Source organism: Parasteatoda tepidariorum, chromosome 7 (genome assembly GCF_043381705.1).
Source record: "Parasteatoda tepidariorum isolate YZ-2023 chromosome 7, CAS_Ptep_4.0, whole genome shotgun sequence".
NCBI classification, from domain to species: Eukaryota; Metazoa; Arthropoda; class Arachnida; order Araneae; family Theridiidae; genus Parasteatoda; species Parasteatoda tepidariorum.
The window spans coordinates 50366644-50383374 of NC_092210.1; the positions used below are offsets into that span (position 1 = coordinate 50366644).

The 16731-nt window shown below is 29.9% G+C and overlaps 1 protein-coding gene across 1 annotated transcript in view; it reads right to left on the reverse strand.

Moving 5' to 3' along the window:
* Positions 1-155: 155 nt before the first annotated feature.
* The window catches only part of LOC107453798 (sn-1-specific diacylglycerol lipase ABHD11), a gene marked incomplete at its 5' end in the record, with an annotated part of 24987 nt that continues 8411 nt past the window's right edge, over positions 156-16731 (reverse strand). Inside the window, 5 exon segments of the mRNA XM_016070755.4 lie at positions 156-598; positions 1891-2087; positions 5042-5236; positions 10922-11095; positions 12381-12534. Coding sequence (XP_015926241.1) covers positions 460-598; positions 1891-2087; positions 5042-5236; positions 10922-11095; positions 12381-12534 — 859 coding nt within the window. The 3' untranslated portion in view covers positions 156-459.

Below are 16731 nucleotides of genomic sequence, written 5' to 3' on the forward strand. Positions count from 1 at the left end.
ACCTTCTATTTATTCATAAATACATATATTTTTTTGTAGATTTTATCTTTACTCGCAAGACACATTTCATTGTTCTTGAGATTAAGTTTTGGTAATGAGCTGGAACTTAAAAATATTTTAGAACAAAAAGAAAAAAGAAGAAAAAAAAGACAACCTTTATATATATACATGATTTTTATTTCTGACTACTCTTAATCTACATTATTAAAATCATTGTCACAATTTAACATTTAAATAAGAAAGAAACTAATACTCTTTTGTAATCTTACAACTTACTGTGGATATTTTTTGTGTCAGATTTATACAGGTTTCATAATTCTAAAGGATTGTACATACACAGGCAGTAAAAAACACAGTATTTTATTCATAAAAAAATATTTGTTAATTTGTATACTTTAATTTTCAGTACCATTTTATTACTATTTGTCTATTTAACTCTATTAAATATTTTGAAAATTTTCAATTTTTTACAAGAATTTTGAAAAGTAATTGTATGAATTCTTCAGTTGCATCAATGTGAACATGATGTGAAGCACCATTTATTAAGAAAAGCTCAGCTTTGGGGAAGTGTTTCAATATTTCTTCTTTTTTCTCATAACTGTAAGAGAATTAATAGAAATACAGATTTTTGTCAAGAAATAATTAGCATTTTTGAATGAAAATTGATTGAAATAAATAAGTATTCTACCTAAATCTACCTTAAGATATTTTGAAATATGTATCGGCGGTTTGGAAGGCGTGATTTAGGCTTAGTTATTTATAAAAAATTAACTACTATTTGTAGGCTAATCAATGGGCACTACAACCCGTATTCATGATAACAATAAACTTCATTTTTTTTGTTGTCTATATTTGCTTAAGACAAATATAGCAGGAAATGTTGGAATTTTATTATTTTGGATATAAGCTGTAGTCTAATCACTTGGTTTCCTTTCCTGAATATGATGAATTTTCTGAATTGTTTATGGACCTTAATGGGCACATTTAACATTCATTTAAATTAACTTCCATAAATAACACTTAAGTTTTATAATTTCTGTTTATACCTGTATGTTCAGTACTCTTAACCGTAGAACTGTGAAGAGAAGAGCATTTTGTAAACCTTCGAAAAATCAGCATTATTATGAGAGGCAATATTGCGTTTAAAAAATAAAATAACTTGTGGTACAAGGAGAATTTTGAGTCGTGAGAGCTCGTTTGCCTCCCAATGTGGTGGTCGAGGTTCAAATCCCAGCAATGACCGGATGTTATGAATTCCGCAACCAGCTCGCATCGACTATTGTAATGTAAAGCATATGCTCTTTTCTTACTTGACATTTAAGGCAAACGTTCTTCACCCTACCTAACCAATGCGCAACTACCCGAAGAGGTATAAATATAAACATAAGATTTCAGTTAAAAGAGTCTAATTTTAATAAGTTGCGTCAACTGAAAGTTATAAACGTTAGGATTGATGTATGTTTGAAATTTTTTTAGCACTTCATCCAAAATTGGCAACGAAAAAACAATCACTGATATTGCTTTGAACAAAATGTCGGTAAACACACACTGGTTTTCTGTAATACTTAGACTTCTTTTTTTGTTGGGTCGTGCATAAATTTATTTTGTTTAAATAATTAGTTTGTGAACATCAACTAAGTTTTATCAAAATTTTCTATATTTTGTTGTTTAAATTTTAAAACATGTTGAGAAAATATCTAAACCTGAATAAATATATTATAGTTATGTTTTGAGTCGAAATTTTAGTGGATAACAAGACGGTAAATTCTACTTATAACAGTCAGAAAACGATTGCCGTTATCTCTAGTAAGATTTGAATATACTAGCCACTGCAAAAATTGACAAAAGCGAGTTAATAAAAATAAATTAGTAGTAATTATAATTACTTACACTTTAAAATAAGACTTGCTTCCATTTATAAAATAAGCTGGCCCTTCATAGACACCTTCTAATGGATATAACCTCACATCAGTCTTAAAGCTTTCTATTACGACTTCAACGTTGAGTTTTACATCATAGCTGCCATCGTCCTTATGATTAAGAATATAATTACACTGGTATAAATGTTCTTTATCACTGAGAGTCTCCTATAAATAAAGTAAGGAAAAGGATTAGTAAAAGTTAATAAGATTTCTTAATTTATTTCTATAATATTGGAACTTTAATAGTGACAACAGGCAACTATTTATTTGCAACTGATACAAAGGAGATTTTATTTACCATCTTTTATCTTTTACTCTTTACACAGCGACCTCCCATACCGGCGCCCTTGTCCCAAGAATTTGGTTAGGAGAGTAGCGAAAATCTGGTTAATTTTGCCCTTAAGTTAATTTTGGCGAACTCTGATATGTCTCTAAAACTTAAAAGGGGTAAAAAAAAAAATTGGCACATATTTTATAATTAGTTTATCCAAATATTGCGAATTGCAAAAAGATATTTTTAATAATTATTTAATATTTTTTATTACATTTTATTTAGCAATAGTCAATGTTTTAAATTTACAAATTTTTGAACTATTTAAAAAAGTGTAATTTCAAATTTGAACGAAATCGGTCGAATAGTTTTTGAGAAGTAAAATTTTAAATATGGAAGTTTTTAGAAAAAAAAAGAAAAGAAATGCTTCATGTTTTAAGTTAGAAAATAACAACCAAAGGACTGCATAACAAGTCAATTTTAACAATATATTTAATTAATAAAAAAATACTTATTTCTAAGCATTTTAAAAATTATAAGTAGATGACCGATGAATTTGACTTGCATTAAATGTTTGAGTACTCAAAAGTTAAATACTTAATTTTGGATGCCTCTCTTGATCTATGTAAGTTTTCCGCAGTAACCTGACTTGATGTATTTTTGAAATCCTTGAAACCAAAATTTAAAAGAAAAAAAATTCACTTTGGGGGTCTTGAATCAATTTTTAACTGAGGAAAGAAATCAAATCAGTTGAGTGTCTTCAATTTTGCTAAAGTAAATTCAGCACTTCAAAATCTTTTTTCTTTTTTTTGCTCATAACCGTCGTTGAACAGCCGACCCAATTTTGGGTTTACGACTACTAATGTTCAACTCCGTAGCCTTGTAACTTTTAGCCAATCCAGAAAGGAAACTCCTTGATCATTTCCCCCAGAGGTATGATTTGTTATGGGAACATGGAGGACTTTGTAACTCGACAGATTTAGCGTGCATCAGTCGCCATTTTACTATACGGAAAAAAAATTGCGTTGTGACAGGAATATATTCAATATTTTAGGGAATTTCCTTCTTCGCCGCATTTTCTCATACTACTACTCACGCTTTCCAACGTAACGAATGTTTTGTGAATGGAGCAGCGTTGTAGGGCTGAATTTTTTTCTTCCTGGAACGCATCTTCGTAAAAAGGGGGGGGGGTGAATTACAGAGGTTAATTACGTTACCGAAATGCAATTTTTTCAACAGATGTTGGAATGTGGAATAAAGCATTGGAAAAGGATTAAATCCTATGATCAATGCATATAATTGTAGTACAAATTTATAACATTTCTCATACCTTTAGAATACTTCTCAAAATTGCATTAATTTTCTTTTATTTATTAATTGTTATTATCATTTTTGTTTGTGCGCACGAATAGATACTTAAGCGAAGAAAAACAAAAACGCTATTAAAACCTAATGTATCAATATTGAGTAAGGTGAGTTAAAAAATATCCAAAACCTGTTTGATAGTCGAAGGAATCTGGGAAAAGATTAATGGAGATTATAAGAAACATCTTCAAATTTCATCCGTCAAGTCCGATTTAATTTGACTGTTTCAATCCAGTTTTTCTCAATAGTGATTTGTTTGATTTATATAACCTTTTTTTTAAAAAACTTATATAAGTTTATATTGTAATTTTAGTTTCATTGGCCAGGATTCTAAAGCTATATATTAAGATCAATGATTACAGCAACCTCTGTATTCAATGTTACAATACAGAGTGGTTATAATTAAAGTTACGGTTTAAAAAATCAATTTTAAAAGTACTCGTCTGAATTGCCTGATATTATAGCAGAATAATAGTGAGGAAATGAAGTAGTTCCAAAATCTACCGATAGATGGACCATTGTCTGGATGTATGCAAATTACTCTGCTATAAAAATGCAGAGTCCTAGCTCTTTCCTAGAGTCCTAACAACGCAGCACACAACCTAATACCCAAAAAGTTAGAATCTGAATAAACATAACTTTTTCCCCGACTGATTATGATCCTCCCCCCCCCAAGACCTTCTGGTTTACCCGCTGTCTGGGAAATATGGTTCCGATAGCTTGGTTAAGAAGTTTGGATCCCGCATTGTTAATTTTACTCTGCGTATTTCGCCATACTTAGAACTTTTAAAGCGATTTGAGAAATTTTCGCACTCAATTTTAAAGTTCGCTTATGCAAAGATAGTTCCCTCCCCAAAATTTTCTAATGATTATTTTTTTTATTTTCTATTATTTTATTTAATAATGGTAGAAAGATTTTTGGAATGCAGGGCATGCAAGTTTTTAAATCATTTTAAAGAATGCAATTTTTTATGGCAAAATGCGAAATTTGGGTGAAATCAGCCGAATATTTTCAGAGAAATAGAATTTTTTTAAATTCGGATGTTCAAAGTTCGATTTCTCAGGAACTATTCGATCAATTTCATTCAAAATTTCTATTTTTTCATATAAAAATACATTCTTTAAAATTATGTATTAGCGTGTATACTTTACAGTACATCATTTTCACCCATTATTAAATAAAAAAATAATCAACAAAATATTGTTTTTTTTTTGCGTGGAATTATCTTTGGATAACTGGAATTTAAAATTGTGCTCAAAATTTTCGCTAATACTATTTAGCTCTTTAGCTTTGGTGGAAACTAACGACTTATGAATAAAATAAAAACTTGTAATACACGAATTATAGTAGCGAAACGACGTTCTGGCTAGTAAAGAAATACCGGAACGTCGTTTGGAATAGAGATTTAAATTCATTCGATTTTGCTTAGTTGCAAACCAATTTTATGAATACCAAATGGATTTATAGAAACATAATTTTTACTTGTTTTTCCGGTGGTATTTGATCGTACATATAATCAACCGCAAGTTTTATTGCCATATCTTTGGTCGTAAAAGGTGGCACTTTTCTGATAGCTTCTGCCCATAACAAACCATAGGGCACGCTTGCATCCCTTTCTTCTTTTGTCTCTATTCCAATTAATGGATCTGCTGCTATTACCATTTCAACTCTTTCTGGCTGAAACGATATTTGACGATTATTAGATAGTTCTTATTGAATCGTGTTTTCTACAATTTTTATTAGAAAACAATTGTTATGGTTCCTGTCAGAAAATGAATTGTTTAAAATCAAATACTATTCATCCGCAGCACCAGAGGTTTACAAAAGATTCAAAATTTCTAGGAGTCAGTGTTAATTTTTAGGCGCCAGCATAATTATGTAATCCAAAGTCTTAGATTAATATCTTTTTGCTCTTGAGAAATTACATAAAATCAATTATCATTTTTAATGTTATCTAGCAAAGGTGGCTACAAGTATGAAATACAATTTTGATGCCTTGCGAATTATACAAGCTACGTGTATAAAAAAAGCTTGTAACTATCAGGTTTTTACGGGTAAATAATCAGGTTCAATTACAAAATTATAGGCTGCTTGAAATTTCGAAACCTCTCTCTGTAACGATTCTATTGTTTAAATTTAAACCCATTTCATATTCTTTTCTCCTTTTAGCAATTCTTTTTTATCAGAAACTTTGTCTTTTACTACCTGAAAACCAGTTCTTTGTACGGGGTAAATAAGAAAAAGAATTAAAAAATCAGTTTTCGAAATTGAAAAACATATACCAACACAATTTATAAAGCTAAACTAATTATTTCTTTTTTCTTTACTTAAATTTGAAATTTTTTACTTTCCGGTGACTTTACGTTATTAGATTAAGCTAAACACTTTTTTAGTTAGGTCATCCCATCAAAATAAAGATTAACTGTATTCATTTGACGCAATGCTGTTGCTCGATGTGTTGTGGATGTTCCTTCCCTTAAAAAAAAGATTCCATTTTGTTTTCCATTGCATAAGAAAGAATATCAAACATTTTTCTTTTTTTAATTTAATATGCTACACTGAAGAAATCTCCAGTGCATGATGATCGTCATATTATCATTGACGACAATGATGCTTAATTAATGTTGGTAATATGTATTAATTGAAATAAAAAAAAAAGTAACTTCTGAACTCAAAAGCAAAAATAAGTAGAAAAGATACTTATTCGCTCTTTGGGTAATCGTAAAAAAATCTGCATGTTATTATTGACACTAAAGCTTAATTAATACTGATAATGTGTATTAATTGAAGTAAAATAAAATAAGCTATGTGCTCAAGAGCCAAGCTGATGGAAGAGAGATTAATGGGAAATTTGTTTAAGTAAACCGTAAAAAATTCTCATTTACAGATGACGCTTAATTCATATGTATCACTGACGGTAATATGTACTACTGGTATTATAGTAATTAGTTCTGATAAGAATTCTACAACGGGTTTTCCGCAGTTTCAGAAAACATTTTTTCCAGTGGTATTAATGTCCAGTGTATTAATATTTTAAAGAATTATAAATGAAAGAAATTTTTCCACCATTACTTATAAATATTTTAACAGTAAATTAAAAGTCAGATAGAGAAGGCTCCAAAATCCTTATGAAGTTCGAATTTATATATTTTATTAAAAATTCGGCTTTAGTTGGCTGCCATTGACAAATATGTATAAACTCAAATGTTTAAGGATTATATAATAAATTCCAAATATACTAATATAGGTATAAAATATTATGTTTATATATTTGGTGATTCTTAAAACTGCACCAAGCAGTTTTATTACCTATATTTTGGAATTAAATGATTAATTTAAGGGGAATTTTAACTATCATGAATCGGAAGTGAGCAACAGCATCATGCTGAGAGATGTTAAATACATTTTATCTCTATTCAATGGTATGAATTACAAACAACCAGCTTTGCTTACTTCAATAACAAATCCACCGAAGATAACAACATATAACATTAAATTAAAAAATTGAAATTATTTTAGTCATATGAATTGAAAAACTTAGTGGGGGAAACACGCTAGTGACATTTTCAGAACAAAAAAAGAAAAAAGAAAAGTCGCATCTGAACTATTTTATTACCAATTTATTAGAAAGTGGGACAAATATTTCTTTTTTTTTATTTATTTACCACGACCCAATTTGAAACAAAAATCATGCAAGCATACTGAAAATTGATGTAATTAGTTATGTTAAAATTTAAGTGAAAGCAAAAGCAGTTCTGTTACATTAAGCATACCCGTAATTATTCAACCACTTTTTTTAAAAATCTCATTAATTCTGATTCATTAATTCCCCTAAAAATATCAATTATCTGGTTCTTCCAAGTTCTTTAATTGTGTCGGTATATGATTTTCAGTTTGATTTCATGATTTCTGAGTGTTTTTCAATACTGATTTATTGATTTTTTAAATTTATTTTTAAATATTCCCGTGCGAAGAACGGGTATTCAGCTAGTTTTAAATAAATATGAGCTTGTTAATATATTTTTTATTATGGAATCTAGTGATGATGCATCGCATCTATAAAATAAATCAAACTTTGTCACTCCTCGGCAATAAGCTTCAAAAAGGTTAAAGGTTAGGTTTTTAATTAGATTTTTAAAGTTATTATTTTATTTGTGTTTAAACCAAGATTTAAGAAATCTGGATATGCTGAGGACAGTACTTGGAATATTTATTTTTTTGCAGTTAACTACAGTTGCATTATTACAATTATTGCTAGCTACAGCAACTGCAACAACTTTTTTTTTCAACAGTAGCGATTACAAGCTACTTTCGAAATGCAATTCCATACTTTTGGCTGATGAACTTTTGTTGGAGAAATTAATTTACAACCGTGTTAAAAATAGTTTTGAATAAAAAAAATTGCTTTAACAGAAGAAATTAATATGAAATATTTAATCATATTTGCACTAGCCAGTGTTTTATACTTTTTTCTTTTAACTTCTTCTTACCTTTTTATGCCTTTCTCGACAGCGAATATTTAATTTAGGAAACGCTAGGAATCTATAAAATATTTGCAACTTCACTAAGTCTCTTTTATGTCCTTTAAGAAATAGAAGAACAGGAAAAATATGTTTCCATCCATTGAAATAACATCAAGTACTTTTTTTTAATGTTCCGTGAATGTACAATGCGAAAAAAAAATTGATCTCCCTGAATAACTTTTGATCGGACCTTCACCTGCTAAGACTCAATCTTAATGGAGGGGGTGACCTCAAATATTCCAATTAATAAGTGCAGACGATATTTTAAGTTACGAAATCAGACACAAAAACGTACTTTCTCTGAATAAACATACCTTTTTCTCGACGGATTCAGATTTCTGACCCCCAAAACATAGGGGACGGTCGCAATCTGGAAAATATGATACCAATAGTTGGGTGAGGAGAGTGCTCCAAAGTTTGGACCACTTAGTGTTAATGTTAAAAAGTTTTTGCGTAATTCGTTATATGAGAACTTTTTAAGGGAATTAAAAAAATTTTAACACACAAATATAAAATTTGTTTACCCAAAGATAATCCCATGCAAAAAAATAACCTTAATTAAATATTTAACAATAGTCAAAAAATTTTGAAATGTTAGGTATACAATTTTTGCATTATTTTAAAGAATATAGTTTTGCATGCAAAATACATAATTTGAGCAAAATTGATCAAATAGTTCTTTAGAAATCGAATTTCAAATATCTGACTTTTCTGAAAATAAGTTTCTCAAGTACTATTCGACCGATTTTGCTCAAATTTTGCATTTTGCCATTAAATTATATTCGTTAAAATGATTTAAAAAATAGCATACCTCTCAATTCTTTAGACCATTATTAAATAAAATAATAAATATTTACTAAAAGTTATTTTTTCTACGGAATTATTGTTGGATAAATGAATATTATGATTGTGTGCAAAACTTCCTGAATTCTATTAAAAAGTTTTCTAAATATAACGAAATACGCAAAAAGTAAATTTAAAATTAAGGGGTTCAAACTTTGGAGCATTCTCCTGACCAAACCATTGGGACCGTATTTTCCAGATTGTTGCTACCCTCTATATTTTAGGAGTCAGAAATCCGAATTGGCTGAAAAAAATTGGCAACTGCTATAGTTTCGATTTTTTTAATGGCGTGCTATTACCGACCTCTCGGTTAGGATCATCCAGGTAAATTTTCAAAATTCCGAATTTTTTTTTTCCTTTTCATATATTATATGCAAATGTTTCATCAAAGACTTTATAAAATGTATTCATTGTAACTAAATTCACTAATCTACGCACACACATTGGAATTTGAACCATTCGTTGACGCGCTAACTTGCTGGGCCTCTAATATAGCTTTAATGATAGACATCCAAGTAACGCAAATACCCGTACGATATCGTAATGATATCAAACAGATATTGCAATATCCGGCTTATATCATTAAAAATATTTTACGGGTAGTGGTGTTGCTTAGGCAATTTTCATTATCGTTAACAAAAATTGAGTTTATTTTTTTTTTATAGAAAAATACGAAATATTTAAATTAAAAAAACTTAAATACGCAAAAAATTAAAGAATTATTTCAAAATATTAAGCGAAAAGTCTACACAGGAAGAAAAGTTGATCATCTAATTTGTACAGGGTGATTTCTTGAACAAAAAATAAATATAGTATAAAGACTAAAAATATTAAAAAAATAATTGGCTAGCAAAAGCAAGAATAAAAGTTAAAATATTAAAAAATAACGGGATAGCAAAAGCATGAACAAAATAAAATAAACACATAACGAGATAAACAATAAAATAAAAGCAGGCGATAAAATAAGAAGATTTTTTTGTGGAACAACAGAGTTCTTTTTTTTTTAGAGATTAGTTTGTTTTGGAATTTAAGTTTTCATATATCCCGTAACGGGCTCTTTTTCTAGTTTGTTTTATAAGATTTAACTATCCCGTTACGGGTACTTTATATTTGTTACTGTATTTGTTGTGGTGTGAAATAAGTGTAAAAAACAAAGAAATGTTTCTTAATATAGCTTGATATGTTGCAATAGTTTCCATTAAGCCACCAGAACACCTCGATGTCTTCGTTCTTTTCCTCATTGATGGACAACATAAAACACGTTTTTATTCATTTTTTATTTAATAACTTAGAACCATTCAAGCAACACCACCGAAATTCAAGTCACCTCACAATGCACTGGCCAGATGAATATTTATGTTGCGAGCTATGGGCAAACCGTTACATTTACAGATACGAAATTGAACATGAAGGCTAACGTTTGAACCTGAGAACTCGTTTTTAGGGTAAGAGTTTTATTTTATCCTCTGTATTATTAATACATTGCTTGCTGAATTAAGGAATTTGATAAAAATGCATTGAAAAAGAAACAGAAATTGATGAATATATATTGAAACAGTACCGAAGCTATAGTTAATCACTGAAACACACATGCTGAAATTTTGTGTGCTATGAGTGTAGCTTTCTGTATTTTATTGCAATTCATGAATTGTTGTAGGTTGTTAAGCATGCTATCACAAGTCCATGCATTAGACCACTAACTGTCACCATGATTCTTCAAATTTTTGGTAATAACTGAGAAATCATTCAAGTCACCCCATAATAAATTTAGCGCCATTTGCTTATTAATATTAATATGGCGTACTGAGGGCAAACTGTCGCAAATACAGATACAAAATTTTACATGAAGGAGGATGTTTGACCCCTATGTGTATACATGTGAGCTTGTTTTTAGAATAAAAGTTTTATTTAATCCTCTGTATTATTAATAAATTGTTTGCTGTATTAAAAAATCAATGAATATGGATGAATGAATGAGTAGATAATGAAACAGTACCGAAGTTATAGCGAATTTCAGAGCCACATATGCTGAAAGACTGTGTGCTATGATTATAGCTTTCTGTATTTTATTTGAATTCATGAAATGTTGTAGGTCTCTAAGCATGAGATCACAATTAAATGTATTAGACCATTGACTGTCACCATGATTCCTTATGTCGTATGCATATGCCTGTAAAAAAAAATTGAATATTCATTCCACATTGATTGAAAAGAAAAAGAAAACTGAAGAAAAATGATTTAATTTATTAACACAGAAAGCACTTTTATGCATCTACTATATAACAGACTTAATTTTTTCCCTCGAAAAAAAAAGTGAAAGTTGAGGTATCTCGAGAAAAAAATACAGAGAACACAGCCCCTAGTTATGAACCTTTCTTTTTTTGGAAATAAAATTGATAATATGATTGATAGCATTTCAAATCTATGAAGAAATCAAACTATGTCATTAAGAGACAGCATATATGAAAGGATAATTTGTTCTTAAGGTAATTTTGTTTATTTTTAAGTAGTTCTGAGCAGCGTTATTCAGAGTCATAATTAGATATTTCTTTAAGAATTCCGGACATGACGGAGAACATCCTGATACTTTTCAAAATGCTGTTCAAAATTTTATTTTGTTATCAAACAGATCAAACTGTAGTTTTCTTTATCCAAGAAATAAAAATTATTTAAAAATTTTCAAGGTAAAAAAAGAAATAAATAAAACTGGCATAATTTCGCATTAGAGTTTGTCAAGAAAATTATATCGACTATCGGTTTTGAACTGGTGACCTTTTGAACAAAAACTCATGCGCTTTTAAATTGAGCCACCTGAACACCATGATGCCTGCAATCATTTTCTTTCTCTAATGTAATAAAAAGCACTTTTTTTTCGTTTACGAATCGAACTATTTATGCAGCATAAAAAATTTTTTTTTGATGGAAAAAAAAAATTCTTATTTGACTACAATAATTTATGCTACACTTTGTGGTGCTATTTCCTTGTTAGAGCTTAATCTTTCAAGGGAAAAAAAAGTAGAGAAACAAGATATTTTTAAGAAAAATTATTTTTTATTCAATATATGTGTTTATTTAAGTATTAGGGGACCGGAAAGTAATGTCGTTTCGGTGCATTTGATATTTGTTATCACGATTTTATTTTTAATCAATAGTGTATTCACCCTCGTTAGCAACAACCTTTCAATGCCGGATCGAAAATGAATCGAAAAAAATGAATCGGTTTTTAAGACTAACGAATATTTAATGCGCCGAAACGACACTACTTTCCAGTCCCCCTAATTAGCTGAAGTCACAAAGATCAATTTTAAAATTACTTCAAAAAGTAGACAGCAGATATAAATGGATTAAAAAAAATCATCAATGAGTTTCCAAATAGCAAATTTAATCAGTACCATAATTTTTATTCTAATTAATGGTTATTTTTTTTAGGCTTAGATTATATTAGTTTTTCTTACTCTTCTGTGTGTTTCATTTGCAATCTCGTAAGGAATCTGATGCCACAATTCTTTAGACTGATTAAAACCATGGATGAATATTATTGGGCACAAATTTTCATCACGACCAAACATTGGTTCTGCGACGTCATAAGCCAGTTTTATTGGAATGTAGCTATGAATGAAAAACATAATTATTTGGTTGCTCTTTCTGTGGGTTAAATTTCTAATTGGCAAAATTTCAAATGGATGTTGACAGATGGAATAATTTAGATTTAGGAAATAATGGTCAAAAATTTAGAAGCTCTATATGTACATATGTTGAGAAATAAAGACTTAAATTTTTGATATTATTTAAAAATTATTTTATTTCAATTCTTGACACATATCGGGGACTATAATGTGCTGAATAATTTTTGAGGACTCGAGCTTCTTTTAAAATTTTACTCATTGTTATTTCTTATTCACAAATTTAAAAAAAAAAAAAATCCTGTTGCAAAACAATGAATCCTTAAAAGTAAACAAAGCGATAAAAAACGAGCTGAAGACAGCAAGGTTAATCTGAAGTCACGAATCAATTGGTAATTGCAAAGCTGCGTGTTCTTAAGGGTAAACAAGTAATTAAAAATACACGCAGAAGACAACAAGGTTGATCCGAGGTCACGAATTAATTAGTAATTAAAGTACATTGCAGTCGTTACAAATATACTAAAAGCTACATTGATTAGGTTTAATTGTTTTTTCTACAATTAGATGCCTGCAAGTGTCGTAGTATGGGCATTTCGATCCTAATTGGTAGTTGAAACGTGGAATTTGTTTACGTAAGCAACTGTTCTTTTCATTGTATCTCGCGTTAGGTAAGCCTGTTAAGTATCCATTAAGTGTCACCTTCCAAATCCTTACGCAAGAATTCCTTCACAAAGATTTTAATTCTTTCACTATGCATTTTTTACTTAATGCAAAAGACAGGCCAAAAGCATGCAGATCATAAACAAACTAATTATGTATCGAAGTTATCAGGTAAAAAATATATCAGGGTTATAGTAAAATACATAAACAATAAAATACATAAGAGACGTACACGAGAAAGAATTATATTTCAACTAATTCGATTCGCGATACGGCGCTGTATTTAATTTACTTCGTTAATTAACATTCTAATTTATATGAAGTGACTTAGTTCAACTTTTTTTTCCCCGTCGTATGCCTGTTTAGGCAAAGGGGGTGCGATTGTTCTTGTTTCTCAGTGGCGCCATCTATTGCCAAGAATTCGACTTCTGCCACACCATTCACACAACCACAATCCCGTTTATAGGGCGGGTCACAGTCACACACACAAAGGAGAAAGGACATAGAACACATAGAGAGAAAGAAACATATATGCCTTGCCCGGGATTCGAACTCAGGACCTTTCTAATGCAAGGACGGTTCCCTGTCCCCTAGATAGGCCGGTCGGACTTCAATACACCATTTTGCTTATAAACAAGTAGCTGACGTCATAGGTCACATGTACCCAAATGCAGGAGAGGCCGACTTATCCGCCATTTCGGAGCAAAAGCTTTTCTTCTGATAATGAAGAGCTACAAGATTTAGCAACTTATCGCTACAAACGACGTTAACATCAACTAGGATAATCAGTAAAGAAAGGCGTGCGTTGATTTGAATTTATTTAAGCGTGCGTCGTATATCAAAATTTTTTTTTTTTTTAATACTTATACGAATTCACTGCAAATTTTATTACCGGTTGAAAGTTTCGAATAAAGAATTGTGTTTGTGCTACATGCCAATTACATCAATTTTTTTAAAAAATGACTTCAAAGTAAATTTGGTCCTAAATTTCACCATCTTTCCTATTTATTTCTAGTTGAGATTCTTCAAAATGAACCTGCTAAAATATTTCGAATACTTTTTTTGAAAATTTTCATGCTTAAATTAAATCACATTAAAAGATTTAGAGTTTAAAAATTTTTAATATATTCCCTTAAAACTTTCTAATACAGAAACTAACAATTTCAGCAATTTAACAGAAGAATTTCAAAGAAAAAGAATATTGATAGATCCAAAAATACATAAAAGATCGCATATTAAATATATTTCTTATGATAAATGTAAACGACCATTACCATAAGTAACTAAAAATAAAAAAAACTTAAATGAGCCAGGATAAAAAACTTAAAAGGGTAAAACTTACCAGGATAAGAAAAACTTACTACCTGATCTATTAGTGAAATAAAAAGGAGTACAATAAAAAGCAGGTAAATATTTATTTTTAACAAAAGGAAATACTTAAAAATGAACACAAAACTTGGCGATTCTGAAATAAGTTAGGCGAATACTTACTCAGTCAATCTTTTGCCTTCATTCATTGATTTTATTGCACGTAAACACTTAAAATTGTTAAAAAAAATGAATAAATGTTGTTGAAATATATATTTTAAATAAATATATATTTAATAAATGCAATTTTTAATGAAAATTCCTATATTTGGTACACAGTTAAAACTGTACAATTCAAGTAACCCTGAAAGTTATTTACTTATTTAAAAAAAAAAAAAAATGAGGAATGAGACAGTATAAANAAAAAAAAAAAAAAAAAGCCGAAAACAAGCATTTAGAAACAAATTCTAACAACTTAATATCGTTTATAAACTGCATAAGTAAATAAATCCAATAAGTTATAAATAAATGCGTATTTACCTCACATAATCGAGCTCCACTTCCAGTTGTATCTTCTGCAATTTATTACCCATGTCTTCTTATTTTTTTAAAATTTGAAGGAAATCTGAACATTCGAAAGCCTTTTTTTGAACTGTTTGTGCAATTTACCGCTGCACAACCACCCATATCAATAATTTTAGGTATCTAAATAGCCTTCGAACTCTCACGCTAATACTAACATAACATAACCTGCGAACTTGTTTGCTCCATAATGGCTGATAGTTCAGCTCTCATAGTATGGGAGCCTTACCCAAATGTCATTTTAATTAAGCATGAGCTACGTTTTGTTTTTTAATTTACGAAAGGGTTTTAAAATAATATCATATTTGTTTGATTAGCAAAATTTTAAATTGAAGATACATCATGGTTTTAATATTTATAAAAGTTTTCGTAGTGTTCTATGTTTCCTTTTCTTTTACTAATTAGTAAAAAGCGATGGTTTTACATTTTCTGATATTGCAATGATTCCCTTTCTGCAGATATGATTTTAAAAAGAGGCTAATTTTATTAGTGACTGTCGCAGTCTTAAGACGCAGCTGTTGCTCGTATTTCTATATTTCTCTCCTTTTTTTGAAGTTTACAAAATGGATAGCACGGCTCTATGAATCACGGCTGTATTTATTAAAAAAAAAATTTCAAAATAGTATGTGTGTTTTGCGATAGCTTGCGGGGTGTATAAAATCAAACTTGGACAACGTGGACTGTAAATAATTTATTTTGCGGGTGCGCTGGTAGCGCTGCGGAGATGCAAAAACCGAGCGTGTATGCTCTTTGGTTGTTTTACATTAACTGACTCTTTTTTCTAATTAATGTAGGTGGCGCTACTATTACTACATTCATACCGGCTTCAACATACCGGGCCACCTTGAAACATAGTTTCAAAATTTGCACATAAATTGACAAAACAAAATTAAACTATACACATCTAATAAAAAGATAATTATAAAAAAACTAATGCAACATACATAAAATTAAAATATATATAATTATAAACAGATGTATAGATTCTTTGGTATAAACCGGATAACTATAACACAAAACAAAAAGAAAAGTAAAAGTCTAAAATAAAATAAAGAAAGTTAATCAGTCAATAGGTAAAACTGACAGTTTGTGAATGGGTCTTTTATAAGTTCCAGTCTCAGTTTTGACACTGACCACTCTTACCTTAGCATCAGCACTAGGAAAAACTTCTTGTATACGCCCTAATTTCCACTTCAAAGGTGGAATATTGTCCTCTTTAATGAGAACTAAATCGTTAATTTTCAAATTAGGCTGTTCTCGCAACCATTTGGGGCGCTGCTGTAAGCTGGAAATATACTCGTTAACCCATCTTTTCCAAAAATTCTGGAAAAGTTTTTGAGTCAACTGCCAACGTTTTAATGGGGATATGTTTTCGCTTAGAAGGTTCTCTTCTGGTATAGAGGAAAGAGCGGTTCCCACAAGGAAATGTCCTGGGGTAAGTGCTGAAAGCTCAGCGGGATCGTCCGATACTGGACACAAAGGACGAGAGTTCAAGCAGGATTCAATTTGTGCAGTAAGAGTTAAAAACTCTTCAAGGGTCAATTTATGATCACCTATTGTTCTTTTCAAATGCGATTTTGCGGATTTCACAGCAGCTTCCCAAATTCCTCCAAAGTGAGGTGCTGAAGGTGGG